Source organism: Balaenoptera ricei, chromosome 4 (assembly GCF_028023285.1).
Source record: "Balaenoptera ricei isolate mBalRic1 chromosome 4, mBalRic1.hap2, whole genome shotgun sequence".
Taxonomy (NCBI): Eukaryota; Metazoa; Chordata; class Mammalia; order Artiodactyla; family Balaenopteridae; genus Balaenoptera; species Balaenoptera ricei.
The window spans coordinates 25,306,445-25,320,853 of record NC_082642.1 but is presented as its reverse complement, the minus strand read 5'-3'; the positions used below and the strand labels follow the sequence as shown (position 1 = coordinate 25,320,853).

Sequence of the window (14,409 nt, the reverse complement as noted above, 5' to 3'; positions counted from 1 at the left end):
GCTGTACACCTGCAACTAACAACATTGTAAATCAACTATACTCCAATAAAAATTTTAAAAAAACAAAAATTGGCATGTTTGACTCTCAAGATGATTCTGAAAGTTAGAATTCGTGAATTCATATTTCTGTCATACATTTGATTTCATTGTGCAATCTTCTGAGGCAAATATTGCTTTAATAAGATTTTCTTTGTTTTTCTTTGTTCCCATTAATTGATTAAGCCTCTGAAGCTTTGAGACTTTTTTTTTTTTTTTTTTTTAAAAGAGAGCTGAATTCTTTTTTTTTTTTTTAATTGATTTATTTATTTATGGCTGTGTTGGGTCTTTGTTTCTGTGCGAGGGCTTTCTCCAGTTGCGGCGAGCAGGGGCCACTCTTCATCGCGGTGCACGGGCCTCTCACTATCGCGGCCTCTCTTGTTGCGGAGCACAGGCTCCAGACGCGCAGGCTCAGTAATTGTGGCTCACGGGCCCAGTTGCTTCGCGGCATGTGGGATCTTCCCAGACCAGGGCTCGAACCCGTGTGCCCTGCATTGGCAGGCAGACTCCCAACCACTGCGCCACCAGGGAAGCCCGAGACTTTTTATCTGTTTAGATAAATCCTCATCCACTTCACCAATCCTTCAACTTCTCCCCACTTTAGAAAGCAGCAAATGAATGTTTTTATGTTAAAAGGAAGGGCTGTCATTCTTTAGTTTCCCATTCCACTTTAGACTTATGAAATTAGGGAGAAAAATTTGTAATATAGCAATATGGTAAAGATGAATAGAATCTATCATTTTTCCCCAAAATGGAAATTTCATCATTTTTATTATATAATATAATGATTAGAAGAAATAATAGGGAAATTAAAATGTGAAAGAGCTCTCTTGATCTTAATGGGAATACTCCTAGTGTGTGACCCTTGAGTCAGCTAGTGGCTGCTGGATTAAGGTAATGTATGCCTTTTTACTGTATTAGTAGTTTAAAGCAGAAAAACACAGTCTTTTCCATACATATAAAAAAAGCATCTGATTGTGTTTAACATCCATTTTTGATCATTTAAAAATCTCTTATTAAAATACAAATAGATATTTCAAAAAATATGATCAGTTAATACATTTTTCTGATATTCAACTGTTTTCCTAAAATGACTGTCTTTGGTCATGGTGTATTACTATTTTAATATGCCATTTGATTCATATTGATAGTATTTATTTAAAAATAGATTGGTGTATTTTTTTTTCTTTTTTGTATTGTCTTACCAGATTTTAGTATCACTGAAAGAATTGAGAAGCTGTCCTTAGTCTGTTTCCTGGAACAATTTAAGAAGCATAGGATTTACCTGTTCCTTTAAGATTTCATCTCCTTGTTTGAGCCTTGGTACTTTTGTAGGGTGTAATTGTTTGCAGCTTTCTTAAATTCTTCTATACAGGGGTTGATTTATTCTTAATTTTCAAATTTATCAGCATGGATTTACACACATCATTTTTTTTCTTCTGTGTCTATGGTTATAAATTCTTTTATTCCTGATTTTGTTTTTGTATTTTCTTAGACCTATTTTATTATTTTATTTCCAAAGAGCTAATTCTTCAGTTTTAAATAAATTTTTCTAATTCAGTTTCCACTTTTATCTTTATGAATTGCTCTCTCTTCTAAAGGATTACTGATACCCAAATGGTTTTTCTCCTTCAGATATGTTGCTTTAAGTGAAGGAAGTGAAGTGAGAAGTGAAAATTGCTTGTCTGTGATGTAGCCTTCCTACTTCTATAAAATTGCAACACTTAAATGTAATAGGTAGTTGCTTAAATAGAAATTATTTAGATTCCAGAATAGGAGTGTGACAGACCAGTTGTAGACCATAGCTTTTCCTTCATTTGCATCATGTTCTTGTCGAAAGGATATTTTGAAACAATTAGTAGTGTACAGTGTCTTTTTTTTTAAATAAAATTTTCCCATTTAGATTCTTTTGGCATCCTCTGGCAGTGATTTGCTAACTTCATGTATACTAACAGCACAAGATTGCTTGCATAGGTTTTACTTTTCTACTTAAGGGTCTTATTGTTTCACAGTAAAATGAGTGATGGGTGGGTCTTAATACCAGTAGCATTTCAGAACATTAAAAATGTGAGAATATAAAATGAAGATATATTTAGTCACATTAATCAGTTAACACATTTCTATTTATTTATTGAAATGTTCCTTTTGTGTTATATGTATTTTGTTATAAAATGTTTCTTTTATTTAAGACTAAACTTAAGTACTTCCTTTGTAGGTATAAGCGTGTCTTTTCAGTTGGAACCCATGCGATTACTACATATAATCCCAATACCTTAGAAGTAACAAATCAGGTAATTATGTTAGAAGCTATTAGGTGTTTGAACTCCATTTGAATTTTAAAAGCCAGGTTAAAACCTGACCCATGACTCCCTGCCTGAAATCAGTACTTTAGGATAGAAGTGTCAAATCTGAAAAAGATTAATATGCTTATATAATGCTCAGTGCTCAGGACCAAACATAAATAAAGGGGGCATGTGTGTGCTTATTTCTAGGCTCTAAGGGGTATAACATTTTAATATGTTACTGTTGATTACAGCAGTCTTTTTAATGTAAAAGTTGTAAATTCTTTATAATTTTAAAGGCAGCATTGTTACTGTAATACAGGCATACATAAGTCACAAGTGCAGTGGTTGGAAAATACTTGTCATGAAAGTAAGGTTACTGTCTATAAAGGCAAGACTAATGTGAATATGGATAAGTAAACATAAATATATTCTAGTTTATTTTAATTCTAAATTAGGTATGTTTTACAGATTCTTCTTTTTGTTGCTGTTTTTAACACATTTGTAGGTAATCATAAAATGCTATTCCCCAGTTCTTTTCACATCTGTGTATTTTAATTGCTTTGGATTAATGTCATCAATCATTGAAGTTGGAAAACGGATAGGACTTCTTTATTGTCTCTGATGACTGAAAACTTTTAAAAGTTTGTTTTATAGAATTACTGTAAGACAAAACCGTTTCTAGACCTCAATACTGTTTTGTAAAATTTTCTCATTTAATCAGTGATTGTGAAATTAAAGTAGTAAAAATAAGTGTTGCATTTCCCCATAGTATAGCACAAGTTGAAAGAATTCCTTTCTTTTTGTTAGTGGCCTTATGGAGACATTTGCAGCATCAGCCCTGTTGGAAAAGGACAAGGAACAGAGTTCAACCTCACATTTCGTAAAGGCAGTGGAAAAAAGTCAGAAACATTAAAATTTTCTACAGAACACAGAACAGAACTTCTTACAGAAGCATTGGTAAGAACCATTTCATGTTAATACACTAAATTTCTCTCTTCTTTTTCTTAATGAAACAGTTACATTAAACTACAGATGTTAATGTTCTGAGTCCCTGTTCCCACTATGTTTATTTTTTTCTTATTGACCCTTAACTCGACACTGTGAAACTTTCACTTTTTTCTTACTGACAGGCTGGTTAATCCTTTATATTTGATAGTTTTTGTCTTTTTAAATACATTATACAGAACAAAGCAGTTTTACGTTTAATTAATCTATCCAGTTTTTCAGTAATATTTTACACACTTTTTATTGAATATCCTTAAACTATAACTTTAATAACATTTTTTGTAATAGATTTATTTATTTATTTTGGCTGCATTGGGTCTTTGTTGCTGCACACATGCTTTCTCTAGTTGCAGCGAGTGGGGGCTACTCTTCGTCGCGGTGCGGTGGCTTCTCTTGTTGCGGAACACGGGCTCTAGGCGTGCGGGCTTCAGTAGTTGTGGCGCGTGGGTTCAGTAGTTATGGCACACGGGCTTAGTTGCTCCGCGGCATGTGCGATCAGCCTGGACCAGGGCTCGAACCCGTGTCCACTGCATTGGCAGGCAGATTCTTAACCACTCTGCCACCAGGGAAGTCCCTAATAACATTTTTTAATATCAGGATTACCAAGTTGGGATTTTAACTTTGGATAGAAAGTACTGAACTGAAATGTGAGTCTTTCTTACCAATCTGTTGTTACAAACTATGCTTATATCTTCTCTTTCAGAGATTTAGAACTGATTTTTCAGAAGGAAAAATCACAGGAAGGGCAAGTATTTAACATTTTTTAATATCTATCTTTATTTTTTCAAATGTTGTGCTTTAGAAATCCTTCTATGAACTGTGTGTTCCCTTTATGGCAAAGTTAAAGGGGAAAAAAATGAAACAACTTTAATGTCTCCTGATATCATGTGATAGAGAGATGAATGTAATTTAACAGGAAACTCAGATATGAATAATTAGACTTATGACTGTTAATGCTGATAGTTGGGAAAAAATCTTCCGGTAGAACTCAGCATTAAAAACAATGCTTCATTCACGAAGTCTTTATTCAGTATTCTAAACAGCAAGAGAAGCTTCACGCTGCTGTTAATACTTGTTAGACCATGCAGTAGTTGTTTGGTGTAGGAGATTCCTATTTCAGAAGTATTAAAGTTTTAAGAATGTTTATGTATTGAAACTGCCTTATTACATGTTCTTGCACTGGATCTGGCCAATAATGAAGCTTTGCATGGTGCACTGACAGCTTTCAGGAAGTCATGGTTACTCATTAGAATTTAACTTTTCCAGGCCTTCTCTAGTCATGTTTACAGCAGCATTTAAACTAAATCAGAGTCTTCTGGGGACGGTAAATGGGTGTTGATACTTTTTTCACTCCCTTGAAATAGGGGGGACGTAGAGTAATGTGTAAACTCATAGCACTGTCCAGAACGCTAGCTTCTGGCAGAAGGCAGGATCTGAACTCTCATATGCTGGCAGCACTGTTCCCCTGTTTTTTTTAAAAGCCCTCATCCTGTATATAGATGTTCTATTCTTGTTTTAGTATCCCAAAAGCCTCACTGATCTCAACTCAAGCAATTGACTGGTTGCCCAGGAGCCATTTAAAATAGCTTAATGGCATTTGGTGAGCTGCTTGTTTCTTATATATGATGAGCCACAATCAGATTTATATAAATCATAATTTGGTATGCTTATTTTAGTTATTTTATGTTAGTGAGTGAGTTTTCTGTATATCTCATCTGTTTGGAAAACAACTGCTTCCAGAAGCATACTTAAGAGATTTTGCTTATAAGCTTCCCTTTATATCCGTTAACTTCAGCAACTTAATACTTTTCAAAATTTTGTGGTGAAAACAGTATCCCTAGAAGATTGCCTGAAGGACAGCAATTTTATATAAGTTGAATTTGGCCTCAGGCCTCTCATTGTCCCTGGATACACTCTAAATCAAGGTCTCTCAAGACTGTCTTGGCCTCCACAGTCCTGAAGGACAATGATTTGTTTCCCTTGGCAAATCTCTTTACTTGACAGTTGATTATCAGCTGGAGGAATGGAGAATATCCTGTGCGAGTGGGCTGTGGGGCATGTAAACCAGCATAGTTGGGAAAAGCACCACTTTTTGTGGCCTCCCTTCTACCCCCACTTCTGCTGGAAAGGTGTGGTACTGCTCCATCCTTTAGTTCAGAATCAAGGCTCTTAATATATTCTTGGGTTAATGCAGGCCTTTTTGTCTTTCTGCAGAATTCCTTTTATGAAACCGTAATGTGCATGATGCCATAGATCAGTAATGCTGAGGGGATTGATGTGGTATGATCCTATGAACCTCATTGCTGGGTTTAATGTTGGGGTGTTAGCGGAGGTGTTTATTATCTAATGCCTTACTCTCTTTTCTGAACACCTGCAAGAGAATTTCTCTCTTATTTTAGTATTAGAAATAGTTGTACTCTTGAGCAGCAACCGGTTTATTTTTACCTTAAGAATCATGTAACTGACCATGCGTTCCTCTTCATACTGATGGGTAGAAAACTTTGTGGTCTTTTCAGGTAGACAAGGGAATGTTCATTACACATCTGACATTTTGTTATCCTTATTTTCTCTTTGCCTCATTTTGCCTTTATTTTAAATTATTCTATACACATCATTTTGGTTAGCAGCCTCAACTAAACATTTTTTTCTTTTTAAGAGTAAAACTGGGTAGTAAATGGATGTTGACCATTGTAATTATTTCTGATACTAGGTACTTTAATTTACAAAGGAATGTTCTCTAAATGGAATTTTACTTGCTAATGAGATCAAACTTCTAAAGATAAGTTTCCAATGGTGTGATTAGAAAAGCCTGCGGTGTTTAAATTGAATACTGTAACAGCTCTGAAATGTGACTTAGCTCTTTTCTATATCTAACTTGGTTAAAAGAAGGGACCTCAGCTCAGTGCTCTGTGATGACCTAGATGGGTGGGATGGGGTGGGGGGGAGATCCAAGAGGTAGGGGATATATGTATAAATATAGCTGATTCACGTCGTTGTACAGCAGAAACTAACACAACATTGCAAAGCAATTATAATCTAATTTTTAAAAATCCATCAACAAAAGTTGAAATCTTTTCTCCAATAGAACTCTTGAAGAATAACATTTCTATTTAGGATTTCCCTAAAAAAATTTTTTATAGATTTGCATAAAGGTGACTTAAAATTGTTTCACAAAATATTGTAACCCAAACCTTTGTTAATTGTAAAAGGACATACTGTCTTCAGTTAGCATGAACATTCTTAATTGAATAAACATAAACCTCCAAATGGCTAAAATAAAAATGTTTTTAACAATTTGGATAGTAGCTCTAAATATTTATGATTTTTGGTTGTTTCAGCAGTGACTGATAAGTTAAATGTAACTGTGTTTTATGGTAAACTTAAATATGAATCTAAAAGTATTATTATCTTTCTCTCTAGAGATATAACTGCTATAAGCATCACTGGAGTGATATAAGAAAACCTGTCATTTTGGAAGTAACACCAGGAGGCTTTGACCAAATTAATCCTGCAACCAACAGAGTCCTCTGTTCCTATGACTATAGAAATATTGAAGGCTTTGTAGATCTCTCTGATTATCAAGGAGGGTTTTGTATACTTTATGGAGGATTTAGTAGATTGGTAAGTAGTGTTTTTAAAAAGCCATTTTAAAAGGGACATGACCATTTGAAGGAAAGCAGAGTTAATTTTGAAATTTCCTGAGTCCTCAGGGAGGAAGTATGACATGTATTATGAGTGCAGGCTTTGGTATCAAAGAGACCTGAGCTTGAATCCCAATTTGCAGCTCTATAAAATGAGGAGAGTAATAGGTATGTTATAGGTTTTTGTTTTTTGGATCGAATCAGATAATTTATGTAAAATGCTTAACACAGTGTGTGGCTTAATATTCAATAAATGGTAGTTACAGTTTTATTTTCATTACTATTCATGTCTTACCTGAAGGTTTCTAAACTTTCTTTGAAAAGGTATTTTAAAATCTTTTTTTTAATAGTCTTCTTTCCTTCGCCCAGCTATTTGTAATCTGAAATCTGAATATTCATTGAAACTTCAAATTTGGAATTCATTGCCTGTTTTTGTCTTGAAATTCTGAATTATATGTAAATTTTGGGGTACCGCGGAATGCCCTGTATGTTGGCAGTAGAAGCTGAGCTATAGAAGATGACCATCTTTTTTTTATAAGAAACGTCCTGCCTTCCTTAATTAAACCCCACATCTCAAAGATGAGCATTAAGAGGGTCCACATGGAGAGGCTCAGCTGAACTTACTCTCAAGAATCCTTTCTCTTGAGAATTTTAATTCCTGTAGCTACCTTAATGTCCTGGGAACACTACTTCAAGATTTAGTGTTCTGTAGATAAATTATCCATCCCTGGGTAACAGAGCCAGGGCAAGTCTTTTGGATATACAAGAGGCTAGAGGGTAGCAAAAGGGAAGTAAAAAGAATGGTGGATGGGGTGAACAATCTGATTTACAAAATATGTTAACTCTTCAGAGTTATAGGCCTTTACTCATCCTGGATTTCACTGTTTACCCATATGATGGGTACCATCCTAGTGTCCCTCATCTAGGAATGTGCATGTAGACATTTTGTTACCTCTGAGTCTAGACCCAAAAGGTGAAGGCCCAAAGAGAAAATTAGTTCCTTATTCCACACTAAAGCAACCTAAAGCCTGCTGTCATGGTGCTGTCCAAAGGTTTTTCTCTTCCCTGGGTGGTGGAAATTTATAATGATTAACACCTTGGTGGAAAACATACCTAATTTCAGGAATATGGCCTCACAGATCTTAACAGAATCACAGTAATTCACCAAGCCTTACAACGCATAAGGTAAACATTAAAGATAAGAATTGTGACACTCCTCAATTGCCAACATTTTTTATTGCTTGATGGCATCAAGCACTTTTAAATTTTAATCATCCACTTTCTAAGCATACTGTCTGCCTTTTAAAAGACACTAGCTAAAATGAGACATTCACTACAAATATGAGACCATGACAGATCCATTCACCAAACCTTCATCTGGTACCTTCTGCATCCATAGTGACTAGATACGCTGCTGGGAATAAAATCAGGTTTTAAAACATGATCTGATCCAGTGTTTCTTAGCAGGGTAGTTAGTGGCATTCTGGGCAGGACAGGTCTTTATTGTGTGGGATTCTCCTGCCCTGCCCTTCATGGGATATTAGGCATTTCTGGCCTCCAGGTACCAAATGCAAGTAGCAATATATAATTAACCTTTGTAATACACTCTGGAGGTTGGTTTGTAATATTCATAGGCCAATGACTTGTAAACATTTAAACATTCTTCAAGGTAATCTTGCAAGAAAGTCCACTATATAAAAACAGATGAAGTCAGAGCTACCTTAGTTGAAACTGGGAATCCTGTCCACATAGTACCCATGCCCTGACTGGACTTAGCTGGGGTCCCTGGGGCCTCTTTTGGAAGCCCCAGAGTGCTGTTTTCCACGCGGTGATGAGAACCAGACTCTGAGAAGTTAGGAGATAATTTCCATTCAATGATTATTTTGCAAGCCTATTTCAGACTTTGTGATTTTAATTTAATAACAGTATTTCAGCCACAACACACTGCTTATTTACTTCTGATAAGATCTACCTTTTTTTGCTAGAAGTGCTCCTTCAGTCACTTTCCTATGAGTTGATTTCACTATGTCACATTTTAGTTATTTCAACCCTGACTTTTTAAATTTCAAAATTTATGCAGCATTTATTTGCATCAGAACAAAGAGAAGAAATTATCAAAAGTGCAATAGATCATGCTGGCAACTATATAGGTATTTCATTGCGGATCAGAAAAGAACCTTTAGAATTTGAGCAATATTTGAATCTTCGCTTTGGGAAATACAGCACTGATGAATCCATCACATCTTTAGCGGAGTTTGTAGTCCAAAAAATATCACCTAGACATTCGGTAAGCCCATGTGTTAAAAGTAAAAATTTGTTCATCTGATTTTGACATTTTTCTTCAATAATTTTTTAATATGTATCAATTTTGTTTGAAGGAACCTATAAAAAGAATTCTAGCACTTACAGAAACATGTTTAGTGGAACGTGATCCAGCAACCTATAATATTGCAACATTGAAGCCCTTAGGAGAAGTAAGTTTCACCAATATTAGCTTAAATGAGATTTCTCCCTGTTGATAAATTAGAATAATTTTCTATTTTAATATTTTTTAATGCCTAAAGAATAGGAAACAGGAAGAATCTGTATTTAATTCTTCATTATATTTACTGATCTTAGAACAATGAATATTGCAAAATTTATTTTCCGAGTATACAATGAAAACTTTTTATTTGGTATTGTGTGAAAATTTGAATGAGACTTTTAAGTGGCTCTTAAAGTCTGATACTATAAACAAGTTACATCTTTAAATATTGACTTTTGTCAGCTAAATGATGTGTAGTTTTTCTAATGAAATACTGTAAAACTAAACATCTTTCATGGAACTTGTGTTTTATTTTCCTTAGGTATTTGCATTGGTTTGTGACTCAGAAAACCCACAACTTTTTACCATTGAATTTATAAAGGGCCAAATACGGAAATACTCTTCAACAGAGAGGTATTTTTTTAAATTCATCTAGCTTTTAATATCCTAGTATGTGCAAGGCAAAGTGCTTCATTAAAGTGCTTCATTACATAAGTTACATTAAAATTATGTAACTTAGGAAAAGACAGCTCTATTCTGTTGCATATGTAAAATGTCCTTCATTTAGTTTTCAAGTTTCTAAAGAGTATAAAAATGGTGACTTGATTTTAAATGAAAGGATGAAAAATAAAGTGTATTTCTGAAACTTACACTTTTAAAGTATTTAAAAATAGCACCTTTCACTTTCATTCTTAAATTGTTTGGATAATGGCAGCAAGTTACTTTAATATAAATATACTCAATGAAACTAACACAGCATTGTAAATCAGCTATAACTGTGTGCAGGTTTTGTGTGGATGTAAGTTTTAAACTCCTTTAGGTGAACACAAAGGAATGTAATCACTGGATCATATGGTAAGAGGATGTTGAGTTTTGTAAGAACTGCCAAACTGTCTTCCAAAAGTGGCTGTACCATTGTGCATTCCAACCATTTTGCATTCCAACCAGCAGTGAATGAGAGTTCCTGTTGTTCCACATCCTCATCAGCATTTGGTGGTGTCAGTGTTCCAGATTTTGGCCATTCTAATACTGGTGTTATGGTATCTTGTTGTTTAAATTAGCATTTTCCTGATGTCGTATGATGTAGAGCACCTTTTCATGTGTTTTTTTGCTGTCTGCATATCTTCTTTGGTGAGGTCTCTGTTAAGGACTTTGGATCATTTTTTAATTGGATTGTTTTTCTTATTGTTGAATTTTAAGAGTTCTTTGTATATTTTGGGTAATAGTCCTTTATCAGATATGTCTTTTGTAAATATTTTCTCCCAAATGTGGCTTGTCTTTTCATTCTCTTGATGAAGTTTCTTGAAAAAGTAAAACTGTAGAGACAGAAGGAGATAAATGGTTGCCTTGGGGTGATGGAAGTGTACAAAAACTGGTTTGTGATAATGATTGCACAACTGTACAAATTTACTAAAAATTACCAGACTGTACGTTTTAATTGAATGAATTTTGTAATTTGTAAGTTATACCTCAGCAAAACTGTTAAAAATAATCTTAAAATTAAAAAAACAAGAGGAAAACGTTAAAGATCCATTCCTTTAGTAACTCGTACATGGTATGTAACAGCAAAGTGAAGAGCTAGTATTGGAATGTCAGGTTCTCTCCTAATGTTCTCTCCTAATGTTCTCCTAATGTTCTCACCACTGTTCTTTTTAGCTTCTCTTGTACCCAGAGTGCCCCTCTGAGCAGGTAACCTGCTAAAGGGCCTATGCTGCCTTCTACATCAAAATTTTCCTAAATTATCAATCCTAAAAGCTTTATATTTTTAACCTTGCTTAGAGATTCCTTATTAGCAAGTTTGCTGGATGGAGTAAGAGCCTCTGGTAACAGAGATGTTTGTGTAAAAATGACATCAACTCATAAAGGTCAACGATGGGGGTTACTCAGCATGCCTGTCGATGAAGAGGTAGAGAGCCTTCATCTCAGATTCTTGGCTACACCTCCAAGTAAGTATTGATTTAAATGTAATTGCATTTCCATCCATCTACTTAACAATAATTTAAGAAATATAATGCAAATCTCTAAATCTTTTTGAACATTTCATCTCCTTACAGATGGCAACTTTGCAGATGCTGTATTCAGGTTCAACGCTAATATTTCGTATAGCGGAGTTCTCCATGCAGTGACGCAGGATGTAAGATAAATTGTATCATAATGTGTTCATTGTCATTAACTTTTGGTATGGAAACTTTTTTGAAATATCCTTCCTTACCTAGGGTCTCTTCTCAGAAAACAAAGAAAAACTGATCAATAATGCCATAACGGCATTATTGTCCCAAGAGGGGGATGTTGTTGCTTCAAATGCAGAACTTGAGAGTCAGTTCCAGGCTGTGAGGAGGCTTGTGGCTTCCAAAGCTGGTTTTCTAGCCTTTACTCAGCTTCCAAAGTAAGTTGCCTTAATTTTTTTCTTCAGAGAATTTGAACAACTCAAAATAGCAAATAATCAACAATTTACCTCTTTATATCTGAGTAAAACCTGATGACCTTTTAATATGGTGATATAGTAGTTTCTATTCATGAGAAATAAAAAAGGAAGGTGAATGGAAATGATATTTCTGACTTATTTATCCATTCACCCGTGATATTACTGACTCTGTTTTAGTGAATTTGAATGGGAAATTATATGCCTTTTAGTTTTAATTAAGCTTAAAAAAAATCTTCCCCTTGAAAGAAAAAAATTATTATGATAACTGATATGTTCCAGAGATGGGATTCAGAATATGTAATTGCTATAGTAATGCAATAGAAACTTAAGATGACTTATATTATATTTTAATAATAAAATAATAGAATAATGCCCAGGCATTGCTACTATATGCTGTTGTTTTGTTCCCCAAGGTTTCGGGAGCGTCTAGGAGTGAAGGTAGTAAAAGCACTCAAGAGGAGCAACAATGGAGTAATCCATGCAGCCGTTGATATGCTCTGTGCCCTCATGTGTGTAAGTACTAGTGTTTTTCTTAAGTAAACTGATTTTGTTTAAGTTGACTGATGGTTTAAACTTCCACAAATCCAGATTTTCATTGTACCAATTAAATTCAGTGTTTCTATATTTCCTAACTTGCTCTCATAGCCATCTACTTATTCAAATAAACATTTGTTTAACATAGCCTATAAACTAGGCACCATGCTATGTACTAGAAATACAAAGATGTTAAGGCAGAGTTACTTCCTTGAAATTGCTAACAGTCTAGTAAGGTAGGCATATGTATACAATATAAAGTAGTAGAGGCCATGGGATCCATAAAAAGCAGCACTTAATTTTAGTTTTGTGATGAGGAGAAGATAAAAGATTCTAAGCCAGTCTTTCTGGAAGACATTACCTTGATCTGAATCTTGAAAGGCAGGCAGGTATTTTCTAGCTGTGAGAAGACTTTCCTAGGAGGAAGGAATAGCGTGTGCAAAAGCATATTTGGGAAGCAGCAAATAATTGAATATGACTGGATCATAACCTATGTATGGGGGCACATGGGATTCGGAGTTATAGCTAGAGATGTATGCAGAGACAGCCATAAAAAGCCTTTTGTATCAGACAGAGAAGCAAGATTTTTGTATGCTTTAGTAAGGAACAACTGAAGGATTTTTCAACAGGAGTTCTAACATACCATGTTTGAATTTTAGAAAGCTCATGGATGGTATGTGGAGTGTAGATTAAAGGTCAAGTTAGAGGCAGGTAGAGCAAATTATCATGTAAGACATGAGATGCTGAGGTAGGATAGGCTAAAGAAGGCACATTTGAAAGCTGTTTGAGAGGTAAAAATCTAACTTGCTGACAGCTTGTTGGGGGGAAAAGCAGCTGTTCAATATAACTTTCAAGTTTCTGATTTATCTCAATTTTGTGTAGAGTATATGAGACTTTATTCCTTATATTAAGTGTTTTTAGGCAGACTTTGTGGTATACAGTAAACATAAGTAATCACTTGTTTAAAACCTTGCATTTATTCCCCAAAGTGGATTTTATTATCTTTACTACAAATAATTCCATTAAAGAATTAGTGAGGGTCTTCCCTGGTGATCCAGTGGTTAAGACTCCGTGCTCCCAATTCAGGGGGTCTGGGGTCGATCCCTGGTCAGGGAACTAGATCCCACACACTGCAACTAAGAGTTCGCATGCCGCAACCAGAGATCCCGCATGCCGCAATGAAGACCCTGCATGCAGCAACGAAGATCCCGCATGCCGCAACTAAGACCCCGCATGCTGCAACTAAGACCCGATGCAGCCAAATAAATAAACAAATAAATATTTAAAAATAATAATAATAAAAAAAGAATTAGTGGAATAATTAGAACATAAAATAACAGTAGTGTGAAGTAAACACGTTGAGACCTCATTAAAAGTTAGGTGTTTGCTGTGTATTTTACATGAATTATCTCATTTGAACTTCATAATAGTCCAGTGAGGTAAGTACTGTTATTCCCACTTTATAGCTGAGGAAAATGAAACTAAGAGAGCTAAAGTAATTTAACTATCTAAGCTTGGTTATAGTCAGTAGCAGAATTAGGATTTGATCTTTACTCTTAACTGTCATGCTGGAATCCTTTTTATGCTCTTAGTTTATTCCAGCAGTCAAAAGAGAATCATCTTGAGACAGGAAGTATTTACTGCTAATTTTAGTACTTACTTTTAAATGCTAAGTTTTATCATTTCAAATTTATATTACAAAATTGGGGGAGGGAGAATGGATGTCATTTGCTTTTTAAGAAGGAGATCTGTGACTTTTTCTCTCAAAATTACCTTGTGCAGTACTATCTACAGTTACTTGTTAGGCAGATCATCCACGAAGTCTCATCAGACCCAGGAGAAATTATCACTTCTGCCCTCTTATCACGAGATTCCTTTCTGCCTTAAATTTTAAAGGCTGTGGTTTTTAGTTCTTTCAGTGTTCAATGAGTACTCTTTATAAATGACTTTTGTGTGATG

General features: G+C 34.8%; 1 protein-coding gene across 5 annotated transcripts in view; it reads left to right on the top strand.

Moving 5' to 3' along the window:
• The window catches only part of DNAJC13 (DnaJ heat shock protein family (Hsp40) member C13), a 123,435-nt gene that overhangs the window by 35,834 nt on the left and 73,192 nt on the right, over positions 1 to 14,409 (top strand). For all 5 annotated transcript variants that reach the window (XM_059920337.1, XM_059920339.1, XM_059920335.1 and 2 more), the window contains 11 exons: positions 2,252 to 2,327; positions 3,129 to 3,278; positions 4,030 to 4,071; positions 6,747 to 6,947; positions 9,048 to 9,254; positions 9,346 to 9,441; positions 9,814 to 9,905; positions 11,271 to 11,437; positions 11,546 to 11,625; positions 11,708 to 11,877; positions 12,330 to 12,429. In XM_059920337.1, coding sequence (XP_059776320.1) covers positions 2,252 to 2,327; positions 3,129 to 3,278; positions 4,030 to 4,071; positions 6,747 to 6,947; positions 9,048 to 9,254; positions 9,346 to 9,441; positions 9,814 to 9,905; positions 11,271 to 11,437; positions 11,546 to 11,625; positions 11,708 to 11,877; positions 12,330 to 12,429 — 1,381 coding nt within the window. The remainder of the gene's footprint in view (positions 1 to 2,251; positions 2,328 to 3,128; positions 3,279 to 4,029; positions 4,072 to 6,746; positions 6,948 to 9,047; positions 9,255 to 9,345; positions 9,442 to 9,813; positions 9,906 to 11,270; positions 11,438 to 11,545; positions 11,626 to 11,707; positions 11,878 to 12,329; positions 12,430 to 14,409) is intronic.